Here is a 26,394-nt window from a genome sequence, read left to right as displayed (position 1 = left end):
TGATGATCATAATAGTGTGCATCTATTCAAATTGGAAATATTATCATTTAAGATTCTGAAAGTCTTTCTGATTCATGAGAAACTTTCAGGCCAACCAAACCTAAAAAAAATATATATATATACATGCTTGATATTCTTATGTTGAGACCTAGCGTTAGCATTGTCTTAATGACCCCTGCCACCTATTGATGACTGCAGGCGTTGAGTGTGAAGCATCACTGTCTGTTTTTGCAGTAGAGGCCAATAATGGTCTTTATTCACCAGTAGATGTTGAGGATCACCAAAAACAGTTTAGCTTTGTAATAACACCTCACTAGCTTAGGCATCATTAAGCATTGCATTCATAGCTTTGCAACAAATTGGGGCATATTAGCTAATGTTGCCTGCTTAACCCAATGAAAACATGCAGGAAACATGCAGTTCCTCTAGTGTCCACTTGAGGCTGGCTCCAAAGGCTAAGGAATCTCCATTAGAGTCCAGGTAAAAATGCCAGTTTTTCTAGCAGAAGTCAAAATGTTTACATCCTGGTAAAATTAAGAAATTAAAAAGAAGATTTTGGTTTTAATAGCTAATGTCTCGAGTGGTAAAAAACTGCATGGGTCGAGGCTGGCACATTTGAGCTGTTTTCAATGAGGCTAAACTTGCCTCAATTCCACTCAGACTCAGACAAAATCTCTAGGGCTGCACTTTGCCGATGGTCACATGCACCATTGCTGTGGGTGGAGTCAGGGAATGTGCCACACCCCTTTTGATAAAGGGTCTTAATGGAAACTTTGCTGTTTTTCAAGTGATTAAAATCAAAAAAATTTAGGCTGCTTAATGAGACCTAACTTATGTATCACATTTGCATTTTTGATATTTTACAGAAAAATCGTGAGGCTTAAAATAACTTCAGAGTAACGTTGGATTTAAGCGCTAATAATGTGAAGGTAAAAAGAGGATTTTTCCTTTGGGTGAACCGTAGCCTTATATGTTTTACCTGCTTTGCAACAAAGGATTATTTTCCTCTACACCTACAAAAACCACAACACCACGGGGAAAATAGTGTTCCTTTTGATACATGTGTTAACAACAGCTACTCAGGTTTGAAACAAATCCAAGAATCAAACTACGATGAAATGTCATATTAAAAGAATGTCTGTTGTCAAAAACGTTTGCCTCACAGGTTCTTTTAGTTCAAGATTGAGATGCCATACATTTCATCTGAGAATTAATATTCTGCTTGAATCACAGAGTGAGAAAGTAATCATGTGGACGCGTGTCATCATTTAGACGAGATGTCATCCCAGAATTAGAATTTCAATATGGCAGCACACATCTGTCATCCACAGATTAGACTTTCCACCTCTCTAGCTCCCGTGCAGCAGGTGAAGCATGGGAGAGGTGCATTATATAACTGAGAAAGATTTTAATCCAACAGTTTTTTCTTCCTGCCAGTTCTGTGATTTGGCAGCTGTTTATCAGAAAGAATATGATCAGTGATGTGTGGTGATAAAAATGTGAATGTTCAACATTTCACCAGTATAATAACTTTTCAGATTCAAATCACGCCCTGAAGATGAATTATTCAGCTTGAAAACAGGAGCACACACTCATCAGTATCTGTAATAGCATAGAACAAGTCCAAGATTGATTTTTCTCATCTCTTTAATAAGACTCTTGTCTTAACTTTTCCTGTAATTGTGCCTTCTATTCAAGCCTAAATTGCATGTTTCATGGGTATAACTGACTGGTTCCTTAAACCATAATTAGTCACTGACACAGACAATTGGAGTGATCGCCTTTTATCATCCACATTTGCACATTGAAGAATAAAGTATGGATTTTGTCAGTAAGTGTTTGTGTGCACTGATGCATGTTTGCATCTGGTTATATGATGTGGGCTGGGTCCACTTCAAGCCTATAAATAAAAATGAGCCCCATGCAGAGGTTGAGGATTAGATTTTCCTACGGTGGTCAACTGTGTATTGTAAAGAAGCTGCTTGTGAGTCCAACATTTATTCATAATTGTAAATAAGTTATGCAGAGGTCATACGGTACAAGAGTTATCCAGTCTTGGTAATAAATAATAGAACAGCAGCAATAACTCTGCACAACAATAGAGCTTAGTGGAAACTTTTTCAACATCACCTGCTTGGTAATTAGTATTTGGGCTGAGGCCATGAACGGAGGGTTATCACAAGGGATCAGAACACAAAAGAAGTCTGGACAGAGGGGCACATGACATGGTCAGAAGGTAAGCCAGTGAGGAATGTCATGGCATGGGGGGAAACATGACAGACCCAACTAAGTGTCCCCACTTGCTTTACAGTCATTAATATGCTTAAAAAATAAAGTACTGAAGCCCAAATCCAGGGTAAAATGTCAGCCGTTTTTTGATATGAAGGAATAAGCACAATCATTTTTGAAAATAACTTAATTGTGTGCTGAAAAAGTAAAATAAGTTAAGATGTTTGATGTGTACAAAAAGTCAAAGTACATGAGCTTCATGTTGTTGTCATTGATTACTGTACAAAAACAAAACATATTCATTACGTCTTCTATTTATAATTGGTCCAATACTTTGGCTTGAAATGGAGCACATGCATAAAATTGGCTTTAGTTTGTCTAGAGGGCTTATTAGCAGATGTAAGGCATGTTGTAAGGGATAAATAGTGAGGTGGTTTATGACACTACATTAAAAACTCTGTACAGACAAGCCTTCATGTAACCCCTAAACCCTTTATTGAGCCTACTCTTTTGTGTGTGTGTGTGTGTGTGTGTGTGTGTGTGTGTGTGTGTATGTGTGTGTGTGTGTGTGTTTTCTTAACTTCGCCTTGTTCGACATTGTGATTTATTTATGTACATTTTTCTCACTGTATGATTTATTTGATTGCTTTTATTTGTGAAGCACTTTATAACTAAGTGTTTCAAAAGTGCTATATAGACTAAATAAAGTTTTACTTACTTAAAACTTTATTTTTTTTATCAAAAAAAAAAGGATTTATCTTACATATTTAAAATACATTTAAAATCATCATTGTTAGACTAGCAGTTCAACGCTGCTTGCTGCTTTCAATGCGACATATTGCACAGCCTGACTTCATATTTTTATCTCGTCTTAAATAGTGCAAATTATAATGTCATTATAATGTCCTCCACTACAATACTTTTCTCATTATGATCCTGGTTATAGTAAATATATATATATATATATATATATATATATATATATATATATATATATATATATGAATTAGAAATACTTTATTAATCACAGGGGGAAATTTAGACATTACAGTTGCTCTTAAACTCAAAAGTGAAAGTAGTAGGAAACAGAAATATATAAAATATGATTTATAATATAAAATAGAATAAGCAATATGTAAAGAATAGAATAGAATACAATTACTTTATTGATCCCAAACTGGGAAATTGTGGCCTTACAGCAGCAGGTTGTCCAAACACACAATATGAGTAAAAAACACAATATTAGCAAATTTAAACACAATATAATATTAAATACAAAGTAAATAAGTACTAAAAATATCAAAACTAAGAATGTGAATATATACAACCAGGATTTAACTAACATTACTAGTCTTAAATGTGAACGATCAAATGTAAATGTGCAAAAACAGAGTTGTAAATGCACAGTATTGACATAAGTTAAAGTGCATGAGTGTAGACATATTATCAGCAGAAACTATACAATATAATGGCGAGTGCAGGGATAATTTGTAAATTTAACATGTGCAGAACAGATTACAGTAAGTAGAGACAGATATTATCATGATGACAGTACCAAGTGTTATATATACACAGTTTATATTATGATGTATATATATTAGGGCTGGGCGATATGGACCAAAAGTCATATCTCGATATTGTTTAGCTGAATGTATTTTATTAACAGTGAAAACACATGGAAAATAAACTACCTGTTTGTGAATTTAAAAGGCAATATTATAAAATTAAAATATTCCTTAAATACAATAAAAGAGAGAGAGAGAGAGAGAGAGAGAGAAAGAGAGAGAGAGAGAGAGAGAGAGGGGAGGAGCAGGGTTAAGAGGGACAGACAGTCAGTCATCATCAGTGAGATAAGAAAAAGATGACCTGGCACCTCTATAACGTTATTTTAATGCAACATAAACTATATCAATATTAACGATATTGTCTAACCCTATATCTTGTTTGAAAATACATCAATATATCTTAAATACATCAATATATCTTAAAAACTCGATATACTTCCCAGCCCTTATATACATAATGCAGTATACATTGCTCAACGTGTAGCACAGTAAACACAGTCTAGCTTTAGTCCTCTCCTTCACTGTCGCACGGTTAGGAGGCAGTGAGTTCCCGAACGCTGCTGTCAACGCTTTTATACCCTGCCTCTGGAAGGCCACGCCCCCCCCACGCTCCAACCAGTCACAGGGCAGAAGGTGATTAGCTCATCGCGGCTGTCAGTCACGCCTCTCTGTCCGCTGCTTCCTGTGTGTTAGCCGTTAGACTCTGATCTGTCTGCAGAGAGTCTCCGGTATGGGAAGCCACCTCACTCCTCAACTTTTTACCGGCGATTTTACCGCTTGTACTTTACATTTGACACGCTTCACACCAGCTGGACATGGATTCCTAGAACGGAATTAGCAGGAAGTGAGCCCCGACGAGTTACTTCGAGCGTTTTGAATTTTTTTTTTTGGGGGTAGTTGTTGAAGCAAGAAGGGGGGAAAATGCCAGTTGCAACTCTTCTACCTTTCACCGCGACCCCGAATAGGAAGTCAGCCAGCCCGACCTCGTTCAGGTTGACTGAGAAATTCATTTTGTTATTAGTGTTTAGCGCCTTTATAACCCTCTGTTTCGGGGCCATTTTCTTCTTACCGGACTCGTCAAAGCTGCTTCACGGAGTTTTCTTTCATTCCTCCGCGGTGGAGACCAACACCCGCACCGGGCAGCAGGACAGCGGGGACTCGGGTTCGGCTGGAAACGACGAGAAGGTCCTGGCCAAAATCAGGAAAGACCACGAAAAGGCTCTCGTCGAGGCGAAGGATACTCTACAGAAACGTCCCGACGAGATCAAGCAGGACATTTTGGAGGAGAAGAGGAAAGTTTCCAAGGAGATTATAGGTCAAGGTGGGAAGGATGGCAATAATTTACCTGTCGTTGAGTATCACCGCCCACTGGGGGCGACCGGGCACGAACCTGTGGACCCCGAGACCCGGGAGAGACGGGCGAAAGTCAAAGAGGTAAGACGCGCTTGTTCGTTCTACGCCAAACTCCGCTGAAAAAACTCACATTTTTGATTTCGACTTTGAATAGTGTGCTCGATAATCATGCTGGACCTTAACTTTACAACTCCCCACAATGTTTCACATCCAATTAACAATTCGGCCTACATAAAAAACACAAAGGAGCACTAACTGTATGGAAAATTCAACTTTTACAAAATGTTCGCGCTTTAACTCGAAAGTCAGCTCCAACGCAAAGGTGCCAACACATAGGTGTTCAACCTGTGAATTATTAGATCAAGCCTTAGCACAGTGAAAAGGTATCGTTGCGGAAAATTGGCAAAACGTCTCGTATTTGTAAGATGAAGATCTGTGGTGAGAGCTACTCGCATGTGACACATTGATTTGGCAGCTTTTCAAACGGAGTTTTGCGTGGCGATCTTCTTTCCACGTAATCGAACAGCAGTGAGTTTTTTGGGGGAGGAGGGGGGGACGAAAGAATGCATGCAGGATGCAGGATTATCCCCCTCTCTCCGGGCTGATTATACCTGTTTTACGAGCTTCAGTCAATACGGGACTGGGGCAAAACCAGTTGTGGTGGTCATTTACCCCTGTGGGAACACTGGGGATTAAAGATGGGGGGGGAATAAAACCCACATTTAGCCCCTTACTGTTCTTAATATGACCTATATGAATGTGTGCAGCACGGTTCCTATACCTGAAAGGTATTTGGGAGAACCTGGGGTTTCACACTTCATTTGAAATATTTGCCCTGTCACATTAGGGGGTTTCTGATTTGACCTGCGGCAGGGTGGAAAATACCAACAGGTAGGTAGCATGTCAGCTATTGTTGCGTTATGTCACCGCACCGCCTGTGTGGCAAAACAAGTGTCTCAGAGGTGGTTTCAGGTGTCTGCTGAAGCTGTGTGCAGTGAGGCTGCTGCCTTATTGGAGGTGTTATCATCCCAGCCCTGTGTTCATATAGATGGCTTATACTGGAAAATCTTTAACCCACATTTAGATGGAGATGACAGAAATATCTGTAGTCTTCCTTGGAAAGAGAGTTTTCACAATTTGGTCAAGGTGACATGTTCCCATTTGCTTCAGGGTATAGATGGATAGGTACTTTATTGATCCCGTGGGAAATTCAAAGCATGCAGTAGCAGCTTACAAGACACACATGACATGATACATCCCCCCCCCCCACATAACCTGAACAAAGATTTAATGAAACCCCTACATATCTCATTGCAAAAAAGACCATTGAACAACACATATGGCCGATGTAAAGACATACAGAAGGACTGATATTGGCCTTTCATTGTGGGTATGTGCAGGTAATTGTGGCCTAGAGCTGGTATGAAAGGGTCAGGTATGGTCTTGTCTGGACAGCCTCTCCCTTAGGGCTATGTTCAATATGCACAAAATGTACTTTCACTATGATGGATTTGAGTGACTTATTCATTATTGATTAGGAAATATAATTTAGGACGAATATGTGTTCTGTTTAGAGCTATTCAGACTTAAAAAGAGATAATAATGTTCTAAAGATGGCCTTTGAAATCGTACTACTGTCCCATCAGTTGGCAGTTACACACAGTCAAACCTTGAGAAGACAAGCTTGAACTTTATGGGATCATGTGCCCAGCATAAAGCCCTACACTGTCAAGTCTCATATCACATCATGATACTGTATTGAGAATGCTCATGTGCAATCGCTGCACTGAAACCGTAAAAGATCATTGCATGTGTTTAGTATTGAAGACGCAGCGGTTTGAAAGTCGTTTCTGACCTTCAGATGCCATCACCTGATCTGCCGCTGAAAGGTTAAGAAACCCAGCTGTCACGCTGTCAAGCACAAGGACGTGACATTAAACACATCGCGTCAAGGAGGGGCTGTACTGTTTACAAATTACAGTTTGCCGATATGTTGCATCCTCCTGTCAACTGGCTGTCATCACGTAGGATGTATCGCAGACATCTGATATACAGTGCAGATAAAATACACAATTTTAGCTCAGCATGAGAGTTCAAGTTGAAATGCAGGATTTGTAACTGAGTGGTAGTAAAACTAAGCCATAACCCATTTAATCAGAGTGATAAAGATGTGAGCAGGAAAGTAAGAAGACGTCGTCTGAGTCCTTCATTTTTTTAGTTTAACAGTTTATTTATGACATACATTCTCTTCATTTACGTCACATTCTGGGATTTTAAAGTAGCCGACAGAGCCTCTTAAAAATCCCAAATGTCCTCCTTCCCTTCTTCCCCTCTATTTATGTTAGAAATTCAACTCTGATCTGTGTCACTTAAAAAACAATAACAAAGATTTTTCTGGGAGAAAAGTCAACATAACACCGGCCCCTTAAAAAAAGGAGACAAAACAGTTTTGAAGATTCTTTGGCTGTGTTAACTTAGCTCTGTCTGTGTTTATTAAGTGAGCAGATTGTCAGGCTGTGGGCTATTTTTCATAATGGAAAACATTAGGTTCATTTAAATGTGAAAAAAAAGTACCACTGGCATCAGACGGGAAAAAAAAAAGTGGCACAAAAATGTGCTCCAGCATCATCACACAAAGTAAGATTTAGGTCAATAAACGACTCCGACTTGTTTCTTTTTTTAACTCTGAATAGTAAACTTATAAACAGGTTCAATAGCGCTTTAAACTTTAAAATAAACACTTTTTTCTTCAGATTCACCTGCCGATTCCTTTAAAGGTGTCAATGTCAGAATCTGACAGCTGAGTTGGCAGAGGAGAATCAAAGCTGTGTTTTTTCTTTTTAAAACTAAATCAGTCGTATTTGTAAAAATAAACACTGGTCACTGGTAATGTTTGGAGTTTTTGGAAAACAAATAAATTGGTTCAGAGGCAGAATACTGTAGTCAGTTTCCGGGTAGTGCAAAAAAAAAAAAAAATTTTCCTTGACCCGAAATTTGAAATGTGACATCAACTGGTAATCCCTATACTGCCATTTCAGGATGCGATATTAACGCCCATGTGACATTTGGCCTTCAATATGAATGTCATAGAGGCTTCACAGGGACGAGTTTGTGTCGGCGGGGGAAGAACCTTTGTGTGTGTGCGCATGTCTGAGTGGGTGTATATGGAGCGTCCCTTGTATTTGACACATCGTGCAAAGAAACAAGAACCAAAGCCAGTTTGATGGAAATACTCCTGTAATGTGACGTTCCAGTAAGACCTTTTTTGTTCTGAAAATTTCCTGATTTACCACATTCCACTCTTGCTATAGCTATTGTGTGCTATCTTTAGTGTCAAAAAAACAATGTCAGTATATACAGTATGTGAAATATTTGGTGCTTACGGTGAGGACTTCCATGTTCTCTGACACTGCCCTTTATCCAGACCTCCTTCCTGTGTGTTGGCTGTTCAGATTGTGAGGCTGCAGTTTGTCACAGAGAGGATAAACGAGACACGTCTTCATCTCTGTTTGCTCACAGTAAACTCACAGTGGTGCAGAAATGGTCCATGACGGTGCAATATTTCCTGACAGGAAAACAATTGCACAAGTCTGCCAACACCCTGTAGCCTAATGAAGCAACTAAGCAACACATTCAGAACATACGGGGGGGGGTTAGCACTTTTAAGTACAAGACAACACCAGTGTGCAGCCAGATATGTTTTTTATGGCCAATATAACACCAAAACAACACACAATACAGTGATTATTGTAAAGTATAGTAAAGATAAAATAGAGAAGATTATTTGAATTGGTTGTTTAATGTCTGATATTACATAGATTTGTCTGTTTTCTCCAAATAATTCATGGCTCAGGCTCAAAGCATATCTTGGTATAAATATCACCTTATTATTACTTTTAATGCAGTTCTGGAAACCACTCGTACTTCAAATCAATCCCCTTAATGAGTGTAAATGAAGACAGCATCCCGGAGTATTGATAGAATCAGCATATTTGTGTTTTGAGGATTTTCATACAAAAATGTCAAACAGCACGCACATCCGAAAAGTTGAGTACTGGGTGCTGGACAAAAAAAATCCAAAGACAGAGAAAGACTAAGTCCCCACACCAGAAGCTGCTCCCATTACATCTTAATGGGAATAATCACCACATGTAAGTTAAGTTTTGGGCCCTTGCCCTTCATCAGACATCTGATCTCTGTCTGTTGAGAATTTTCATTCATTGACACAGTCAACGCAATTGGACGTCAGAACAAATAGGGGGGTGGCACCTCCTTTAAACAAAGGCTCTCATTGGCTGTTATAGGGATTCATGAAAGTTCATCGGAATAGCTGAGTATTTTGTTCTGTGGATCGTTATGGATGTAATGTGTTTGGATTAAATCGTGGGGATTCGTTTTGGGGGGAATATTCTGATTTTAAGGCCTAGTTTTAACTATCAAGCCACATTAGAGCCCTGTAAGACGTCATCATCAGCCTGCTTTGTCTTCTTTTCCATCTGATATAGCCATTCCTCTGTTTTTAATTGGGCAGATGCCATTTGAATAAATCAACAAAGCAACGAAGAGTGCAGTTCTGACAAACATGTTCACATCAATATTGATCAAACATTGTAGGAAATTATACGTGGTACGATTTAAACAGCAGAAATGTTAGCTGAGGTGAGTTTTCATTTGCCTGTATCCTTGATCCCAGTGTTGACTGGAGCGTCGGAGCTTCGGTTGTTAGTTCATATTTTTACTACATGAAATCTGCAGCTCTTCTCTGCTTTGATAGGAGATAATTAGACATGCTGATGTAGAACATTTTAGGCACTCGGTTGGCGTTTGTCTCCAGAGAACTCTAAGCATACTGTCCTAGATTACCTGCTTCCATCAGAGAGGAGCTTCAAAGTCAAAACTTCCAGACAAAAATAAACCACGATACACCTTGTTATTAATATTATTATCAATCAGTTCTAACATGTTGAACCTGCACAGAGCATAAGAGCTCACTCCAACTCCATTGCATTACTGCAATACTGCAACTTATTATATGCAATGTTTTAAAATCAGTCTTTATTTAACAAGCACAACGCCATTAGAAATAATCTCAAATAAGAAGCAGTGATTTATTCCATTTTTAGCTATGAGCTCATTTCCATGTATACTCCCTTGGCAGGCACTCACAGAACAATCAGCAGACACTAAAACAAGATTCATTTAAATGCAACCCCATTACACAACATCTATTATTCTTACATTTAGAAACATCTTCAAAACTGTCGCATTAGTGTCGACACGATTGCTGGCTCAATATCCTTAAAAGAATAAAAGTCTTAGCTAGTTTTAAGCTCAGCTGAGAGCAAATACCAATGTTTGATTGAATTAAATGATACATCTGTTTGAGTATAAGCAGAAAGCTGCAGTGGGATGAGACTGATATGAAAACTAAATACATGGAAAAACATTTGATTGCTTTGACTAAAGTGTGGTACACACTACGAGATAATAACACTGTTTTTGGGTCCCAATCGCCCCTTCCAACAAAAGTAAGCCAAGTCATGACATTATTATTGTTTTAAAAAGATTTTGCTGTGATGTGAGTTGTGTGGTAGTCAAGACCACACTAACCAAACCAAGACATACCAGAGACCAGAGTGCTCTGAGACCGAGTAAAGACCAAGACCATACATATCAATGAAAAATCATCATCTTGTGTGCAGCGAGATGAAGTCTCTTATTTTTCTGTTTTTTCTTTCTCCTTGAATTCTCAGTAAAAAGTTGTCATAAACAATGGCCAACCAGGAGTCTGGTTGTTTATGAATGAAATCTCTTCATGTGTGTTGTTTTGGTCTCCACATACTAAAGGAACAAAAGCGTTAAATCTATCATTATCTGTCGTCATGTGTGGGTCTCGCATATATTCATCATCTATCATGACTCTAAAACTCTTTGTGGTGTGGGCCTGGCTTCAGTTAGCACTGCTCTGATGCTGTTGTTAAATATTAAAGCATTAAATCGCAGCTTTGACTTGTACTTGATGATTCTGGATACTGCATTTTACAGCTTTCATTATAATTCCAGGTTTCATTATTTTATGCAGCACCAAGGTCTTGGAAGAGTTAGTGATACTTCAATTAATCTACGTTTTAGCAGCTTGTAATTGTCTTAGTAATGGCATCATAAGTTGTACTTACAAAGGGTGATTTTAAAGTGTTGGAGGATATCATATTTAAAGATGGCATGGTTGTCAAAGAAGTTGGTATGTACGATTTTAGGCAGCACTAATAGATACAAATGTCATATTTATGTCTTGTTAATACTGTGGCTTGACATTTGATTCTTAAGGTCTTACATCAGTGCTGTTGCAAATTCTGTCTTTGCTTTGCTGAGATCCTAAATAAATCAAAGTAGCACCTAGTGTTCTTAAGCATAAGAACATGACATCATCAGACATGGAAAGCCTAATTTGGACGATAAATCTTGAGGTTTTAATGCTTCTATGCTGACCCTCCTTTTCTATATTTTCTTCCTCTCCTCAGTAAAGCCAAACTTTGTTGACTTCCCAAAACCCTTCCGCAGTCCTCCCTTAACCTCCAGTGGCCTGGTGTTATTTAGTCAAGTTATTAGAGGATAAAGGTCTGATCTTGGCCTCTCATCCAGCCACAATCTGATCCGGTCATGCAGGGATCTGGCCCGCCGTTTCCCAGTCTCGGTGGGTGAGTTTTGTGTTTGGGATGTTGCAGAGGGCAGGCTGCGGGGGCCCACTCTGTGGAGGATAAACTGCTTGTTGTGAGCGACCGCCACAGTCCTGCAATCAGTTAAATCTGTTTGTGTGCTCGGAATCAAAGGCTCTCTGGAGAACTACACATGGTTAATAGCCCGAGCTTTAACTCGCTCCCTCAGAGGCTTTGTAGACAGGAGACGTGGGGGTTAATTATGCAAAACGCTAGATGATAATCTGAGGGAAAAACAAGGTGGATTGAGCTGATCCTGGATACTAGACCGTATCGGCACAATGAAATACTTTACCTCTGCATGCAACATGTTTTGTTCTACCAGCTTGAAACAGATTGCTTAGCTGGATTTTACCCATAATGGAATATTATGAAACAACCAGCAATGTTTTCCTATCAAGAAATCTCTTCAATTAGGGAGTATTTGTTCTTTTTGAAATTGCATCATCACCGTTTTATCTTGCCTTGTCAATCCAACACAGGGCTGCTGATGGAGCCCTTGTTGTTAGTCAAACTGAAGGGGTTAATAGGTGACCTTTTTGCTTTTCCCCTCTCACTGACCGAGGTCAACAGCAGGTCAGACCGTGCCTGACTTAAGTAAGCGCTAGCTCTTTGATAGATTTGAAAACAAATGAACATCATTGATTCAAACTTCATTTGAAAAGCCCTTTGACAGAGAGGCAGTGTAGCTGAAAAGGGACATTTCCAATGATAAGGGAACCAGAGAGGAAACAGAAACTGAACTTTCCCTCATGATTATGTCAGAGAATTCTGTATAAATCTGGTGGAATTACCCTTGCTCTCTTTTACTGTGACAGTTTAAGAATAGGTGAAATACGTGTTTATTGGACCCGTGTCACATGTGCATCCCCCCCCCCCCAGGTTTCAGGTTTCAGATCCACCACAAGCCCCATACTTTAGATGGTTTGTTCACACATTTCCAGCCTCATCTCTATGACATGGTAGTGTAGTGTAAAAATGCCTGCAGGTGTAAGTGATATTTCTGTGCCTCAGGGATGCAGTCACAGAATCAGATGTTCCCCTGACACTTTAATTTCGACATGTACTTTCATGTAGTTGGTGGCAAGAAAGAGAGCTACAGCCTATCACAGCGATATGAACGCCCCAGCTTGTTTTGCAAACTGGCTGCGATGAAAGGTGAAAATGGCACTCAAAACCTGAGCACAGAGGAGGCTATGGAGGAGGATACAATATCCAGTGTTTGAGCTGATTTCATCCACTTGCATTTGGGCTAGAGTACAAGGACAAAAAAAAGTGCTACTGTGAGGGGCAGGGGCTGCAGCGCTCGAGCAATGCATTCTGGGTTATGTATAGGCACTACGTCAGAGCAGATGAACTCAGCTTCCATGGTCGATATAGAAGTAGAGTAGACATAGCTGTACTTCAGCTCAGGTAAATTATTCAAGGTTTTATGAGCGTGAAAGTTTCTGCCATTTTGCCAAAGCACAAAGTGATTAAATATTTGGACGGTGTACAAAAACAGAATTTTAAATATGTATCTTTGGGCGTGGTGAACACATATGCTGCTACTGTCTCTTCACTGGCACTAACAGCTGTTGGAAATCTAAATGTACACACTTTATTTATTACACTGTATTCTGGGGACGCCCTGGATCTCCACTGATGCTATTCTTTCTGTGGCAGCATTTCTTTTTTTATTTTAATGACGGACTTGTTGCTAATTAAAACATACACTTTCACCTTTTGTGCTTTGAGCAACAGCTGCTGTCCGATCTGACTCATCATCCTGCTCCTTATGCGTGTGTGTGTGTGCATGTATCGGTGTGTGTGTGATGGGATGATGTGGAGCATGCTGCCGTTTCAGTATGCAGATGAAATGCAGATGAGCTGAGCCATAAGGGCAGCATGTTTGCAGTATTTACTCCTTTCAGCTCACAATCTTAAAGGACAATTGCTTCACATCCTGTCACCTCCGTCAGCACCTCTTCTTTGAGATGCACAGACACGCCTCCCTTGCACACAGGAAGCTGTAAGCAAGTACACACTAAGACACACTGTAGATTAGAGGTCTGTAAAGGCTTCTCCTCACTATGCGTGTGTCATACCCGTCCCTTTTCTTTTCTTCTCCCCTCCCTCTTCTATACTCTTTAATCTTCTTCCCCTTTTCTGCTTTGCTGTCTTCAAGATACAGTTCAGCTGTTTTACCTCCCATCAAAACAATTTGTTTTTATGTTGTGCATGCATGTGTGGGCGTGTCTTTGCAAGCTACAAAAGGAGAAAAAATAAGATTTGCCTGTTTGCCCACTTTCAGTAGTTTCTGTCTCCTTCCATCTCTTTCTCGGGCTAAACTGGCAGCCTATTAGTCCTATTTCTGTATCGACCAGTTGAACTAATTGCCTCTGGTACCCTGGCCCCACTCCTTTTTTAGAGTGGAAACTAGACATGTGTGTGTGTGTGTGTGTGTGTGTGTGTGTGTTTATATGTGTGTTTATGTCTCAGAGTTACAGCTGATCCCTTCAGGTGCTTTCTTTAGTTTTCTAATAGCTATAAAATAGCTGTGGTTCACTCCGAGACCTACTGCTTCCTGCACTGGTATGTATGTGTGTGTACATTAATGAGATGTTGTGTGCTAATGAAAGGAAAAGGAATCCTTTAGGTGATTAACCATTGGAGGCATTGTTCGTTTCCAATGAGTCTTAGTAAAGATGTAGAGAAGTCATGTTGCTGCTTTTACATTACACCTTTCCTATTACTCACATGGACAAGAGCCCCATCAGAGAGGAAGATAGGGACACACTTTTATAGAAGAAGTTACATTTTTTCATGTGAACACTTTTTTTCTCTATATTTAGAGTTACGTTGTCTTCTCTTTGCATATCTACAATTTACATGTTGTCACTTCCTCCCTTATGTGTAGAAAAAGCTCAAGACATCTGGATCACTTCTTCTTTCTTTAAAAAACATTTTATCAGCTGGCTATGAACGTGTTCAAAGGGAATTGAAACCAGTGGCATAAAAACTTTTTCTACTAGCGTTGGCATTTATGTAATTGAATGTGCAATATTATTATTTTTTATAAGTTTGATGTTTAAAACTATGAAATCTGTTATTTTAATTATGGATATTATTGAAAAGTACTTCAGGTCTTTAGCAACATTTTTACCCAAAAGCTACTGCTAACAAAAGAGAGAGCTGTCTAAATTGCACAAATACATTTGCAGCGTTTCAGTACCGAAACATTGCCAACATATTTGTGCATTTAAACATTATGCAGGAAATGGTCTGCATTTTTGGTAATTCAAACAATTTCGGGCCATTTTTACCTTTTATTATTTAGGACAGCTGAAGAGAGAAAGGAAACGTGATGAGGAGAGAATGGGGGATGACATGCAGCAAAGGGCTGAGGTCCGATTCATACCACAAGCGCTGCAAGTGAGGAACATTGACTCCTTACTGGACATGGAGTGCGCAACGGCTAGGCTATCCGGGGCACAAGTTGTAGTTTTATTGCCGTGGTATGGTTGGATTTTTCTGGAATTGTATCCAAGTTTAAAAATCTGTAATTGTGACAACCCTACATGAAACATAAATCTCCATCGAGCCAGAAATATTTTCCTCATCAGTTAGTAAGTGACAACCAATATGACCAACTAGCTTAGCTGATAGTGGGGTAAGAGCCTGGAAGAGGGAAAAACATTTGTAGTTTTACAATCAAGATTCAGATTAAGAATTTAAAGTCCATTGGGAATGGCAGAACGATTCCCCAAACGTGTCTTTGTATTGGCAGGCCAACAAATATATTAATGAATTAAAATGATTTGCAAATGGAACTGTGTCACGATAGAAATATTGATTAGTTGGGTCATTATTTGACAAGAAATTGCCAGGGGATGAAAAATACTTCAAAGATACTGTATCATACTGGTAAATAGAGAAACATTTTTTCTCTGCCTTGTCGTCAATTTGAGCAGAACCTTTTTTTCTTAAATGTATATTCTCACATGTTTGAGTCCTTTCTCATTTATTACAGGTAACAGATTCATTACTGTTTGGGTCAGGGGAAAGATTTCATATGATAATGCCATTGGTTGAATTAATGCATGAGGGACGAGGTGGAAGAAAACTTTCCCAGTGTGCATTTGGTTGAAGCAGAAAGTGTAATTAGGTAATTACCAATTCATAGCTTCGGCCATAGGCAGAGACTCTAGGCTACTGTAATATATTGTCTTCCCTACTGGAGACAAATCATGCTGCACCTGTAGCCCAAGGCAGGGACGCTGGCTAGGAGTGTAATCCAAGTAATGAATATTGTAATAGCGTGATAAAGTCACTGTAAATATATAGTCCCAGTGGATCGCCTGCGAGGCTTTAGATATTTTAATTCCATATATTAGTATGAATAGTTCCAGCAGGAGTCTTAGGACGTCGATGTGGATCGATTGGTTCAATGGGGGGGGGTTCGGGGGGGGGGGGGGGGACTGGTTGCACTGATATGGAATGAGGATGGATGTGCTCGGTCCAGGGCTTGCATTCATTGCCTCCTGGTCCTGAGGTCTCTCCTGAAGGGACTCCAGAGTGACTGATGGGGTCATTCTGTAATTTGTGTACTCACTCAAACTGTCTTCTATGTATTTATGTCCATGTGCAGCCTTTATATAAGTCCAGTGATGTCCAGCAGCAAGCCCCATCATCCCACACACCATGGGTCTGCATGGAGATGGTGGTTTATCAAGTGTTATTGCCTATAGGAGCGTATCCATCTGAGACTGATACTATATCTACTCTCCCAGCTCCGTTCCTGGTCATGCATAGTCATTGAGCATTGGTTAGAAAGAGCCTGGAGCAAAATAAATTAGATGGATCGTTATTACTTTCAGCTAGTATTTGAGCTATAGGTCAAGGCACGGGTAAGCCTTGGAGTGTGGATAGGGAATACAGAGCATAATACATGGATAATACCAGCTGGAGATACACACACACAAAGTGCTTTAAGCATTACCACCACAGTTCTTGTGGACATTAAAAGTCAGAGAAAGTTTTAAATGTACTTTGCAGCACCTTTCCTGTCCTTTTGCCTACTTCATCTGTAGACACTTTAGTGAGCACCAACCATTTCATTTAAAACAAAAAAAGTTTTCATGTCAGAATGGTGAAATCTCTTTTGGCTTTTTGCAGCAAACCAAAGACAATGATAGTCCTGATTTTTATTCTTTTTTGCATAAATATTTCCGTGGGTAAAGTGAGATCAAACAGCCAAAAAGATACCATATTTGAGCCCAATAGGTTGAATAAAAGTCACCCAAAATGCATTTTGAACTTCGGGAGAACATTCTAAAATCAAGACCAACCCCCTTGATGTTAAATTATGTTTATCTTAAATCAAGGAAAGTCCTCATGTATTTATTTGTTTGTTAGTTTATTGTTTTCAGGAGATTTCTGCAAGTGTCAAAGCCCTAAAAGTGTTGATTTCAGAAGCAGCAGACAGAAGTTTTCAAATATAAAGAGCTAAAAAGCTTTGCAATCTAGTTTCTCGCCAACAAGCGACTTAGTTGCATTTTTGTAACAAAGTATTTAGCAGCTAGGAGCCAAAAGGAGAGATGAACAAGAGTAAATATTGGACTTTCATTTAGCAGGAGTCAGAATATTTGACCGAAAAATTAACTTTCTTCACCACTGCTTGATGTCTAAATAAGATCCTTTTTGTCAAGTTTCATGACTCAGTATAAAGACCAATGAAGTCAGTGTCAGTGTTGAGTGCAAAGTTTGTTTCTAATGCCTCCAAATTGCCAAAAACAAGTCTTTGAAAGTTGAATTATTTCCCAAGTATTTGTGAATGGACTCATTGATTAAGCAATAAATACCCAAACAATTTAGCTTATTGTTCCTGGACAAATAATAGATCCCAGGCACTTAGTGTATGAGTTCATTTGGACATTACGAGCAGAGCTTTTGCCACATTACAACTTATGGACCAATGTACCACGTCTCCCTGGGATGTTGTTTGTTGCTGCACCAGTTTTAACCTCTCCACATTTTGGAAAGCTCTGACAAAACTGAGATAAAACTGTTTCCTCTTAAATGCCAACAAAACACAAACATAGGTGCATTTTGCCGCGAGTCTAATTTGTTTGGGTTGTGATGCATGAATGCGACAGATGATTCAATTTAAGAGAGTTAAGATTTAATGCCTCTAAGTGCTTCAAGGGTCCCCGTGAAGTTTAATGACCAAAAATGGTTGCATTAGTTATGAGGCTGTGGTGGTTCTAAACTTGCTCTAAGTAATGTGACGGAAGTGTTATAGTAAGTCAGTTTATGTTGCGGCGCCTTTAACTTTGAGAGAAGTCGGCGCTCGGGAAAAGCCGGCTAAATGAAATGTCAATAACAAATCATCAATAACCCTTCAGGCTTCAACTTGAACACCTCCGTCTGATGCTTCAGTCCTCTCACTCCGCTCTCTCTCTTCCACTTACAGCTTGTTTTTAAAGCTTCCAAAGAGCTTGCAGCACCGACCATCAACTACAGCACAACACAAACTAGTGGACAAGCACAAACCATTATAGAACAAGTCCAAATAGAGACGTATTCACCGCTGTCCCAACATGACAAAATCTGAAATAGATTTTTAGACTCTGGGTTGAGTCTTGTGGTGTTTAGCTTTATATTTCATCCTCTTAGACCTCCTGTAAGTACAGGCTGACATTTTGAGTTAAAGGTGAGCTTTACAGCTTTACCTTCCTTTTACTGAATCCTATCAATACACCACAGGCTCTGACCTGCAGTGTGAAGTGGGCCTGCTTTTCTGCTCTGTGTGTGTGTGTGTGTGTGTGTGTGTGTGTGTGTGTGTGTGTGTGTGTGTGTGTGTGTGTGTGTGTGTGTGTGTGTGTGTGTGTGTGTGTGTGTGTGTGTGTGTGTGTGTGTGTGTGTGTGTGTGTGTGTGTGTGTGTGTGTGTGTGTGTGTGTGTGTGTGTGTGTGTGTGTGTGTGTGTGTGTGTGTGTGTGTGTGTGTGTGTGTGTGTGTGTGTGTGTGTGTGTGTGTGTGTGTTTGCTCTCCTCTCCCCGCTGTGGGCTGCTGCCTTTTGGCAGATTCCAGTAGCTCTACAAATGTGACCATGTTTTATTTGTTACCCCAGGGAGTTATGACGGCCCCCCTAATTTGGGGCTTGTGTGTTTTTCTTCCCTTTAACCCAAATCCTCTTTCACCTCTCTATTCAAACAAAACTCTTGGTGATACAGTAGACTGTCTTACCTTTTTTTTAAAAAGATGATTAGAATAATCTATTCCCGCTACTACGGCTCCCTTTTTGAGGGTAAATTTGCATTTAAGGCTTACTCTGAATTCCTATTGCTATGTAAAGTCATAATTTGCCTGAACTTTAGACACAGCTGCTGTTTGAGAGAATACATTGAAAGAGACTAGGATCGTTGCAATGGCAGAGTTTTAAACCAAGTTAAAATCTAATTATATCAATGTCTGTTTCGATACCACAGCTACTAAATATAGAAGTCATGGGCACCCAATTTATGTGCCGTTTCTTGTTTCTGTTCACCACAAAAATGCAAGCTAACTCCTGCACATTGTCAACATTGCACGGAAACATTGGCAGCATTTTTGTACCGAAAAATCCATTTGTGTCATTGAGTCAAACGTCTCTCTCTTTAAGGCAGCTTGTTGTTGAAGTTTGACTGCAGAGCTTGTAGTTTTGACACTATCGTTCATCAAATAATCAAGATTTCATCGTTTCAAAAGACGTGATGTGATTGAAAAGTATCAACGTGTCAACAACCCTAAATACTAAGTACTTTTTTAAGCTGGATTCCTAAAGTCACCTCTAAAACAAACATTCCTGCAGATAACACAGGTGAAAAAACCTTGAAACAGCAGGCTTGTGTTAAATTTCAGTGCATTTGAAACAGTCTTTGCGGGGGGCCTCAGCTTCGAGTTAAGTTAAGTTGGTTGCTTACGTTTGCCCGACTTCCCGTCAGGTGTCTAAAAAGTTCACTGTGATCTGACTTGTTATACTAAGAAAGACGTCGGCTCCAAAACCTTGTGAAAAAGTGAATCCTACATGTAAAACAGGACACTCATGTTCGACTGATAGAGAAGTGAGATTTGACACTGCGCTCAAACAAAAAAAAAGAAAAAAGTTGCATCTTCTTATAGCGGACAGCCGAGCATGATTACACAAAGCAAATTCTGCTCTGCTGCATTTCACGAGAATCCCTCCCATTTGTTGAGCTACTCCATTTACTGTGTTAATCTGTTGTTGCAGCTGTTAATAAAAAACAGCACAATGTCTCCATCTGGTTCACATTAAACACTTCCAGCAGTTCAGAGGGTGAAATCCCTTCCCTTTCACAATAAGGGGTTTTATTATGGAACATGTGCAGGCAGGGTGCTGCAGGAACAGCAAGGTAACACTGGGAGAAGTGGACTCAATGAAAGTTTAAATCTTTTTGCGATATTTGCACCAGCACAGAGGAGAGTGATGACGGTGATGAATCACATGTGGGACGTCGTTATATTCACATTTGTGATTTAAATTGCATTAATTATGTGAACCAGCCAGACACGTCCCAATCCGAGTTCAAGAGAGGCTTTTTGAATCATTAGCAGTCCACATTAGGATTGCAGGACTACAATCGTTCCTCTTCTGCAGACAGTGATGTATGTAAAGCAGATCGACCTCTAAGCCTCATGGGACTTTGGGTGAACACACACATGTAAAGTCTATGGGCCCCGCGTTGCCATTAATGGCCGTGCCTTGTGCGTTTGTCGCACTAGTTGGATTAGTGAGGCCAGGAGGTGCCATTTATCTTGTCTGGCTCAGAGCTAACACACTGCTAGCTCATTAGCATTCAGAGGTTATTGATTACATTTAGCCGAGGTGTTTGGGTTTGAGGAGGGCTGGGAAAAGGGCAAAGAGGCATAAAAACAGTATTACATCAATAACCTCTGTATGACACTTAATACTGAGCTCTGAGTATGTTGTTTAAGGGCAAATCAATGCATTTTCTTAGTCTTATAAATTCATCTGTTTGACCTTTTTATGTCAGCGTAGCACATTATTAGAGAACATTTATTAATGATTTATGTTAATGACTGCTGAATAATTTCAATTAGAAAAGTTGTAGGGATGAAGGGAAGTCTTTTTCTGCTGTTTAGTAATCATTAGAAATGTGACTGTAACCCCCCCCCAACCATTCATTCCTTTTTTAAGCCTTTTATTCAGAACCTTTATCAGCCTACATGAGTCTTATTATTGACCTGTAACATGCACTTTTAAGAGCAACAGAAGAGTCAGTCCTGCACTTTTTCTGTTGTTCAAATCTAACCACAAAACAAAGCATCGTCTTTATAAGAGAGACAGTCAGGGTGGATTGTAGTGGAGGAGGTTGTACCACCGTCAGGGTTCAGAAGCAGCTTAGCTGACTTCACTGACAGACAGCAGAGTGTCTGGTCAGTCAACAGACTGGAGTTACTCTGCCTGACCGAACAGTGTGCAGCGTGGCCCTGCCTTCCATCTCTGTCAGTTAGTTTTGTGATTGTGTTCATTTTAGTTCTCTGTTGGTAAAAGTTTTCAGCCTGAAAGTTGTCTCTCCTCTCGCATTGCTTTGTGAACAACGAACAGATAAGCTTCTATTAGGGCATTAGCTTTGTCTGCAGATTTTTAAACTTCATTAGTAAAAATCAAAATATTGCAATGCCTGTTTCATTACCATGGCAACAGAGGAGAAGTTCTAGGCACCCGAAATTGAGTAATTTCTTGATTTGTATTGCCAACAGTTTCACTTCCGCTGTCCCCTCTTCTGCTCTCTATTGGTGAGAGAAACAACGTAACTTTTGCATCTCCATGAGAGGCCAAAATGTCCGTCTTTGTCGACCTGTAAACTTTGAATGGATCTGTGCTGCTCTCTCTCTTTTTCTTACGGCAGCTTTTTAGTTAAAGTCTGACTGGAGGTCTGACTGGATTTCAGATTTTCAGATAAGAGTGGAGATTGTATAGTTTTGAAGATGGAGTATCAAAAAATCTCAACAGTTTTGACAATTTTAAAAGGCAGAGCCTGAAATGTGCAGAGATCTGTGAAGCAGGCCCTTTTGCACATGTCAAAACAAAAAATTGTTGTTGTAAAGTTTAAAATATCATTTTTTTTTCACAATTAAAGGACTGTTTAAACTGAGAAAATGATAAGATATCCGTCACCTGAATATAATGTGTTAACAATGCACCCTATGTTATGTCTGACAGTGCGTTGGATTTCCCATTTCCTGAAGGGAATCTAAATGTCAGCTTCATTTGTTACAATATCTGGAATGAAGAACTTAAACTTTAACTCAGACAAAAACATCATTGCACTCCTTTTTAGGCCCGCCTCAGTTGGCCTGACCCGATAAGGCACTCGGGTGTTGGACAGGAGCCAAGCCAATGTCACTTTTGAGAGACAACGCACTGAGACATCATATTTCATTCTTCATGCCAGCAGCAGCAAGTTGCTGCACGAGCACTTTTATATTAAGCCAACCGGTCTGAACATGGAGGAATTTTTCATTGTCTGTTCTCACACAAGACCAGCGCGGCTGAATGCTGCACACCACCCCGAGAGAGAATACAGTTACACGGGGGGGAAGGAGAGGGAGGAGGTGGAGTACAATTAGGAATGTATTAGCACTCACAAAGGTGGTGACAGTTCAGCAGGGAGAGTTAATTTGTCTCAGTTTGGAGGGAATGCACTTCTGTTGAACATACTCTCTCTTATGTTGTTAAAGATATTTAAACTTGCATCTTAGGGACGGGACAAATCAATATTTTGAAGCAATTTGTTGAAGAACTGAAGCGTACTCCAATTTATTTTTTGCTCTACTTCCGACTGAGCTTATTTCTATCATTCTAAAAAAACAAAAAAAACAAAACATCAATCTGTAGACTGCATTAAACAAGTGGATGTGCTTCACTTTGGAGACATATCACTAATGTGGGGTACACACTACAAGATAATCTGGACCATTATGAGCCTGGTTTTACCGGGGGGCTTCTGACCACTCAAAGCAAAGGCGCAAGTTTTTGATGGTTCGAAAGATGATCTTGCCAGATTTTGTATTTAGAGGGATCAGATCTGCTAAGAAGGACATCAGGCAGCCCCGATTTCAAATCATGAATATTAAACATATTTAATATTAACGATCCAATCTCCTGTTGTGTGGAGGGAACCCTGAGGGCAGCCGAGCACACACTCTGTGGATCGTCATGTGAATGAAAGGATAGCCAAGAAGGAAGCACAATGACCACAGCAATTCATTTTCAACTCGCCTCCAGCTCGTGCTGTAACATGTACAGCCCATGTTCACCCCGTCTTCTCGTCTTTATCCATAGTTTGTTTTCTTTGTGAATTTTAGTAAAAAGAAGGCAAAAAAATGTATCTTCTTGCCGGTTATCCACCAGCTTTTGTTTACTCTAAAGTCGCGTCAGATTTCAAAATATTTTTTGTGACATTTCTAAAGTCAGGACTCTGGTTGTTCAGGAAGAGAATGTGTTAGTGTGTTGATTGCTGTTTTGGTCACATCGTTGCCCTCCATGCACTGTGGGAACAAAACAGTTAGATCTATGATTATTTGTTGCCTTCACATTTTCAAAAGCTCTCTTTTTGCTACATTTTCATTAATGCTTTGTGAATAAATACAGAGTTTGTGTTAATTTGTCTTTGGCAGCATTGTCTTTTTGGGAAGTGTATGAATAAGTTCCTAAATGGATGTTTTTCTCCGATAGACGGTCCCAGGGATATGAGCCAAAACACAGACTGTTTATGGACACATCTGTGTGTGAGAGATGAGCTCATTGTGAATCCTCTGCTTCTCATATTTCATTTCCACACTCGTGTTTATCCCCATACTCCCGTTTCCTGTTCATTCAGAGCGGCTTTGTTTCCAGGTTGCCCCACCTATTTGGACTTTTAAAAAGGACATATCTGTGATGTCCTAAAAGATAAGACAACCTCTACAAAGTCCGAGGGACAGAAATGTGCCTTGTCACATCCTGTCAACAAGTTGCCAATCCTCTTGGAAAATACCATCTTCTGGTCGTTGGCACAAACCGGCTGGCAGCTTTTAAATGCCTGAGCTGGTTTGGATTTGAAACCCTTCTGGCTGTGAGGCTCCAGAGGGGATGGAGTATTTCTGTGAGCAAGCCTTGTAGCAGAGTGATGGAGACTGATGGAGGAAAATGCTCTTGGATATTCACTATTAACGTATCCCAAGCTATGCGCGGGTCATGGCCGGCTGATTCTCTCTCCCTAATCCAATTCAGTCTAATACCTCGAATCATAGGCTGTCAATCACATAGTCCATTTATTTTCCAATCTCCCTTCTCCTTCCTCTTCTCTTCTTTTTTCCATGTGAGGGTCAGAATTTTAACACTGAAGGCTCTCCCAGCCTGCATATTGTATCAGCTGAGGACCTGATAATCTCTTGGTGGTGATGGATGTGAGAGGGAAGGCTGATTTATCATGTCACCATCCTCCTGTCACAGATATACCAGCATTGACTTCCATGTTTTCAGATATGCATGGATTTGGAAACTTCTCTTTTTAAATATTATGCAGAAATCAATGCTTGACATGATTTTAAAATAGTGTTTTCACTATGGTTTTAAATCACAGCTTTCATCATAATACAATGTTTTACACAGAATCTGCCACCATACACATTTTGATTCCATTTGATAACAAATGGTAGGGGGTGTCGGTAGTTGGTATAGACGAGGCGGATGTTTGGAGCTTTCACTTTATATCAGTGATTTTAGACTGTGGGTCATAGGTTGTCAACATTTTCCATACTTTGATAGATTTTGATACCACTTATATTCGCAGTACACAATCTCTTGTTATTTTGATGATCTAAAGCAGTGCTTCCCAAAGTGGCTTCCCTTGGGGATCTTAAGACACTATGAAGGGGGGTCGCGAGAATTCTTCCAAAAACATACAAATTAAAAATGACTTAAAATTGCATATTTTACCCATTTGTGAAAATGTATACCAAAAAGTAGTCGAAGAGATGAGTTATGTTCTGCTTCTAGAATTTCTTACAATAAATAACCAAAATAATTTTACAAGGTTTAGGCTGTTGTGTTCCTCCATGGAAAGTGTGCCTCCCTACTGTCTCTAGCACCTATTGTTGGGGGTTTGTTGGGGGTCATGGGCCAAAAAGTTTGGGAACCCCAAATCTAAAGTATTGAAAAGTACCAAAGCTTTTTCAGATTTTTACCCCAAAGATGCAGTGAGACAAAGAGAGAGAGCTGCCTAGCTTGCACAAACACATGGCCAATATTTCGGTAGCCAAAAGTTGCTGGTGTATTTGTGCAAATTAAACAGTGTGCAGGTCAGCAGTTTGACTGCAAATCACATTAAATCCCAGTTAGATATAAGAACACAAGAACACTTCTGCCTGTTTTTTCTATCTTGTAAGATGAAGCGTCCAGCAGCATCATTCATGCAACAAAGCTCCACTTCCAACAGTTTATTATCATCATTTTTAGTTTCATTCGGTTCATTAATCCTTCAGAATTTGTGTATACCCGAAAATACAACTTAGCCCCCCGGCTCACTCATAATCCTGTTTTCTGTTTGACACATGATTAAGGTCTTTGTCTTCTTTTAGCAGCCAAATAGAGCTACTGTAGGACAGTGTAAGCTTGGGGCAAGGTTTACGAACTCGAAAGGCTTTTCCTTCAGTTGCATTTTCAGCCTTTCTGTAATTAGCGTCTGATTTACGAAGGTTGCGTGCAATTACACGATCGGCAAATGGGACTGCCCTGTGGGCACGCTCCGCAAGTGATCAAGAGCTGAGAAAGTTGCAGACAGTGTAGTGGTTGAATTCCCTGCTACACTGAGATCAGCAACATCGTGAAGTGAATTAAAAAATGCTCAAGTGCAGGAATAGAAACATCTTTAATGAAGCAGACATTTCACTAAGGGCACATTTCGACTGCATCTGGGAAAGAAACAGAAAACATAGCTGATAAAAACCAACACCACCTCCATATAAATGTCCCACAAAGAGAGTGCACAGTGCCAGAGTGCATTAGCATCTCTGTGACTGTCAAGTTTAACGACCCCGTGGCCATAACTTCCTGTTCACTCTTTAGTTTCGGCATCATAAAAATGGTCATTCGGTATTATTGCGGTGTCTCTCTTTGTTTTGTTGCTGTAGAACTTATTTATTGATTCTTCTCTGCACATTTTGTGTCTACTCATAACTGTAAACTGAACTACAATGTCAACAATATTCAACCTTCAAGTTACTCCTCATAAGATGCTGAAACTTTTTCTTTTAAAAAAATCAGTTTTTCTAAACTTTAAGAATCCTTTGTACTTCTTCTACTCCCATAATTTGTTGGATCATGCCTCTGATGTGCACAAAGAAAAGAAGTGAATTTCACTTATTATCAACAAATCACCTCAGATCACCCTCAAAACCCCGGTTCTTTTCTCAAATATGAAGGTTTATGTGGTGTGCCTTTTGCTTACAGTGCAGCACCTCTCCTGTATACCCTCTGTGC

At 39.8% G+C, this 26,394-nt stretch overlaps 1 protein-coding gene across 1 annotated transcript in view; it reads left to right on the top strand.

The window, feature by feature from the left end:
- Positions 1 to 4,474: 4,474 nt before the first annotated feature.
- Positions 4,475 to 26,394, top strand: part of man1a1 (mannosidase, alpha, class 1A, member 1) — a 159,181-nt gene continuing 137,261 nt past the window's right edge. Inside the window, exon 1 of the mRNA XM_020637052.3 lies at positions 4,475 to 5,228. Coding sequence (XP_020492708.2) covers positions 4,716 to 5,228 — 513 coding nt within the window. The 5' untranslated portion in view covers positions 4,475 to 4,715. The remainder of the gene's footprint in view (positions 5,229 to 26,394) is intronic.

Source organism: Labrus bergylta, chromosome 15 (assembly GCF_963930695.1).
Source record: "Labrus bergylta chromosome 15, fLabBer1.1, whole genome shotgun sequence".
NCBI classification, from domain to species: Eukaryota; Metazoa; Chordata; class Actinopteri; order Labriformes; family Labridae; genus Labrus; species Labrus bergylta.
This window is presented reverse-complemented; position numbering and strand designations above follow the sequence as displayed.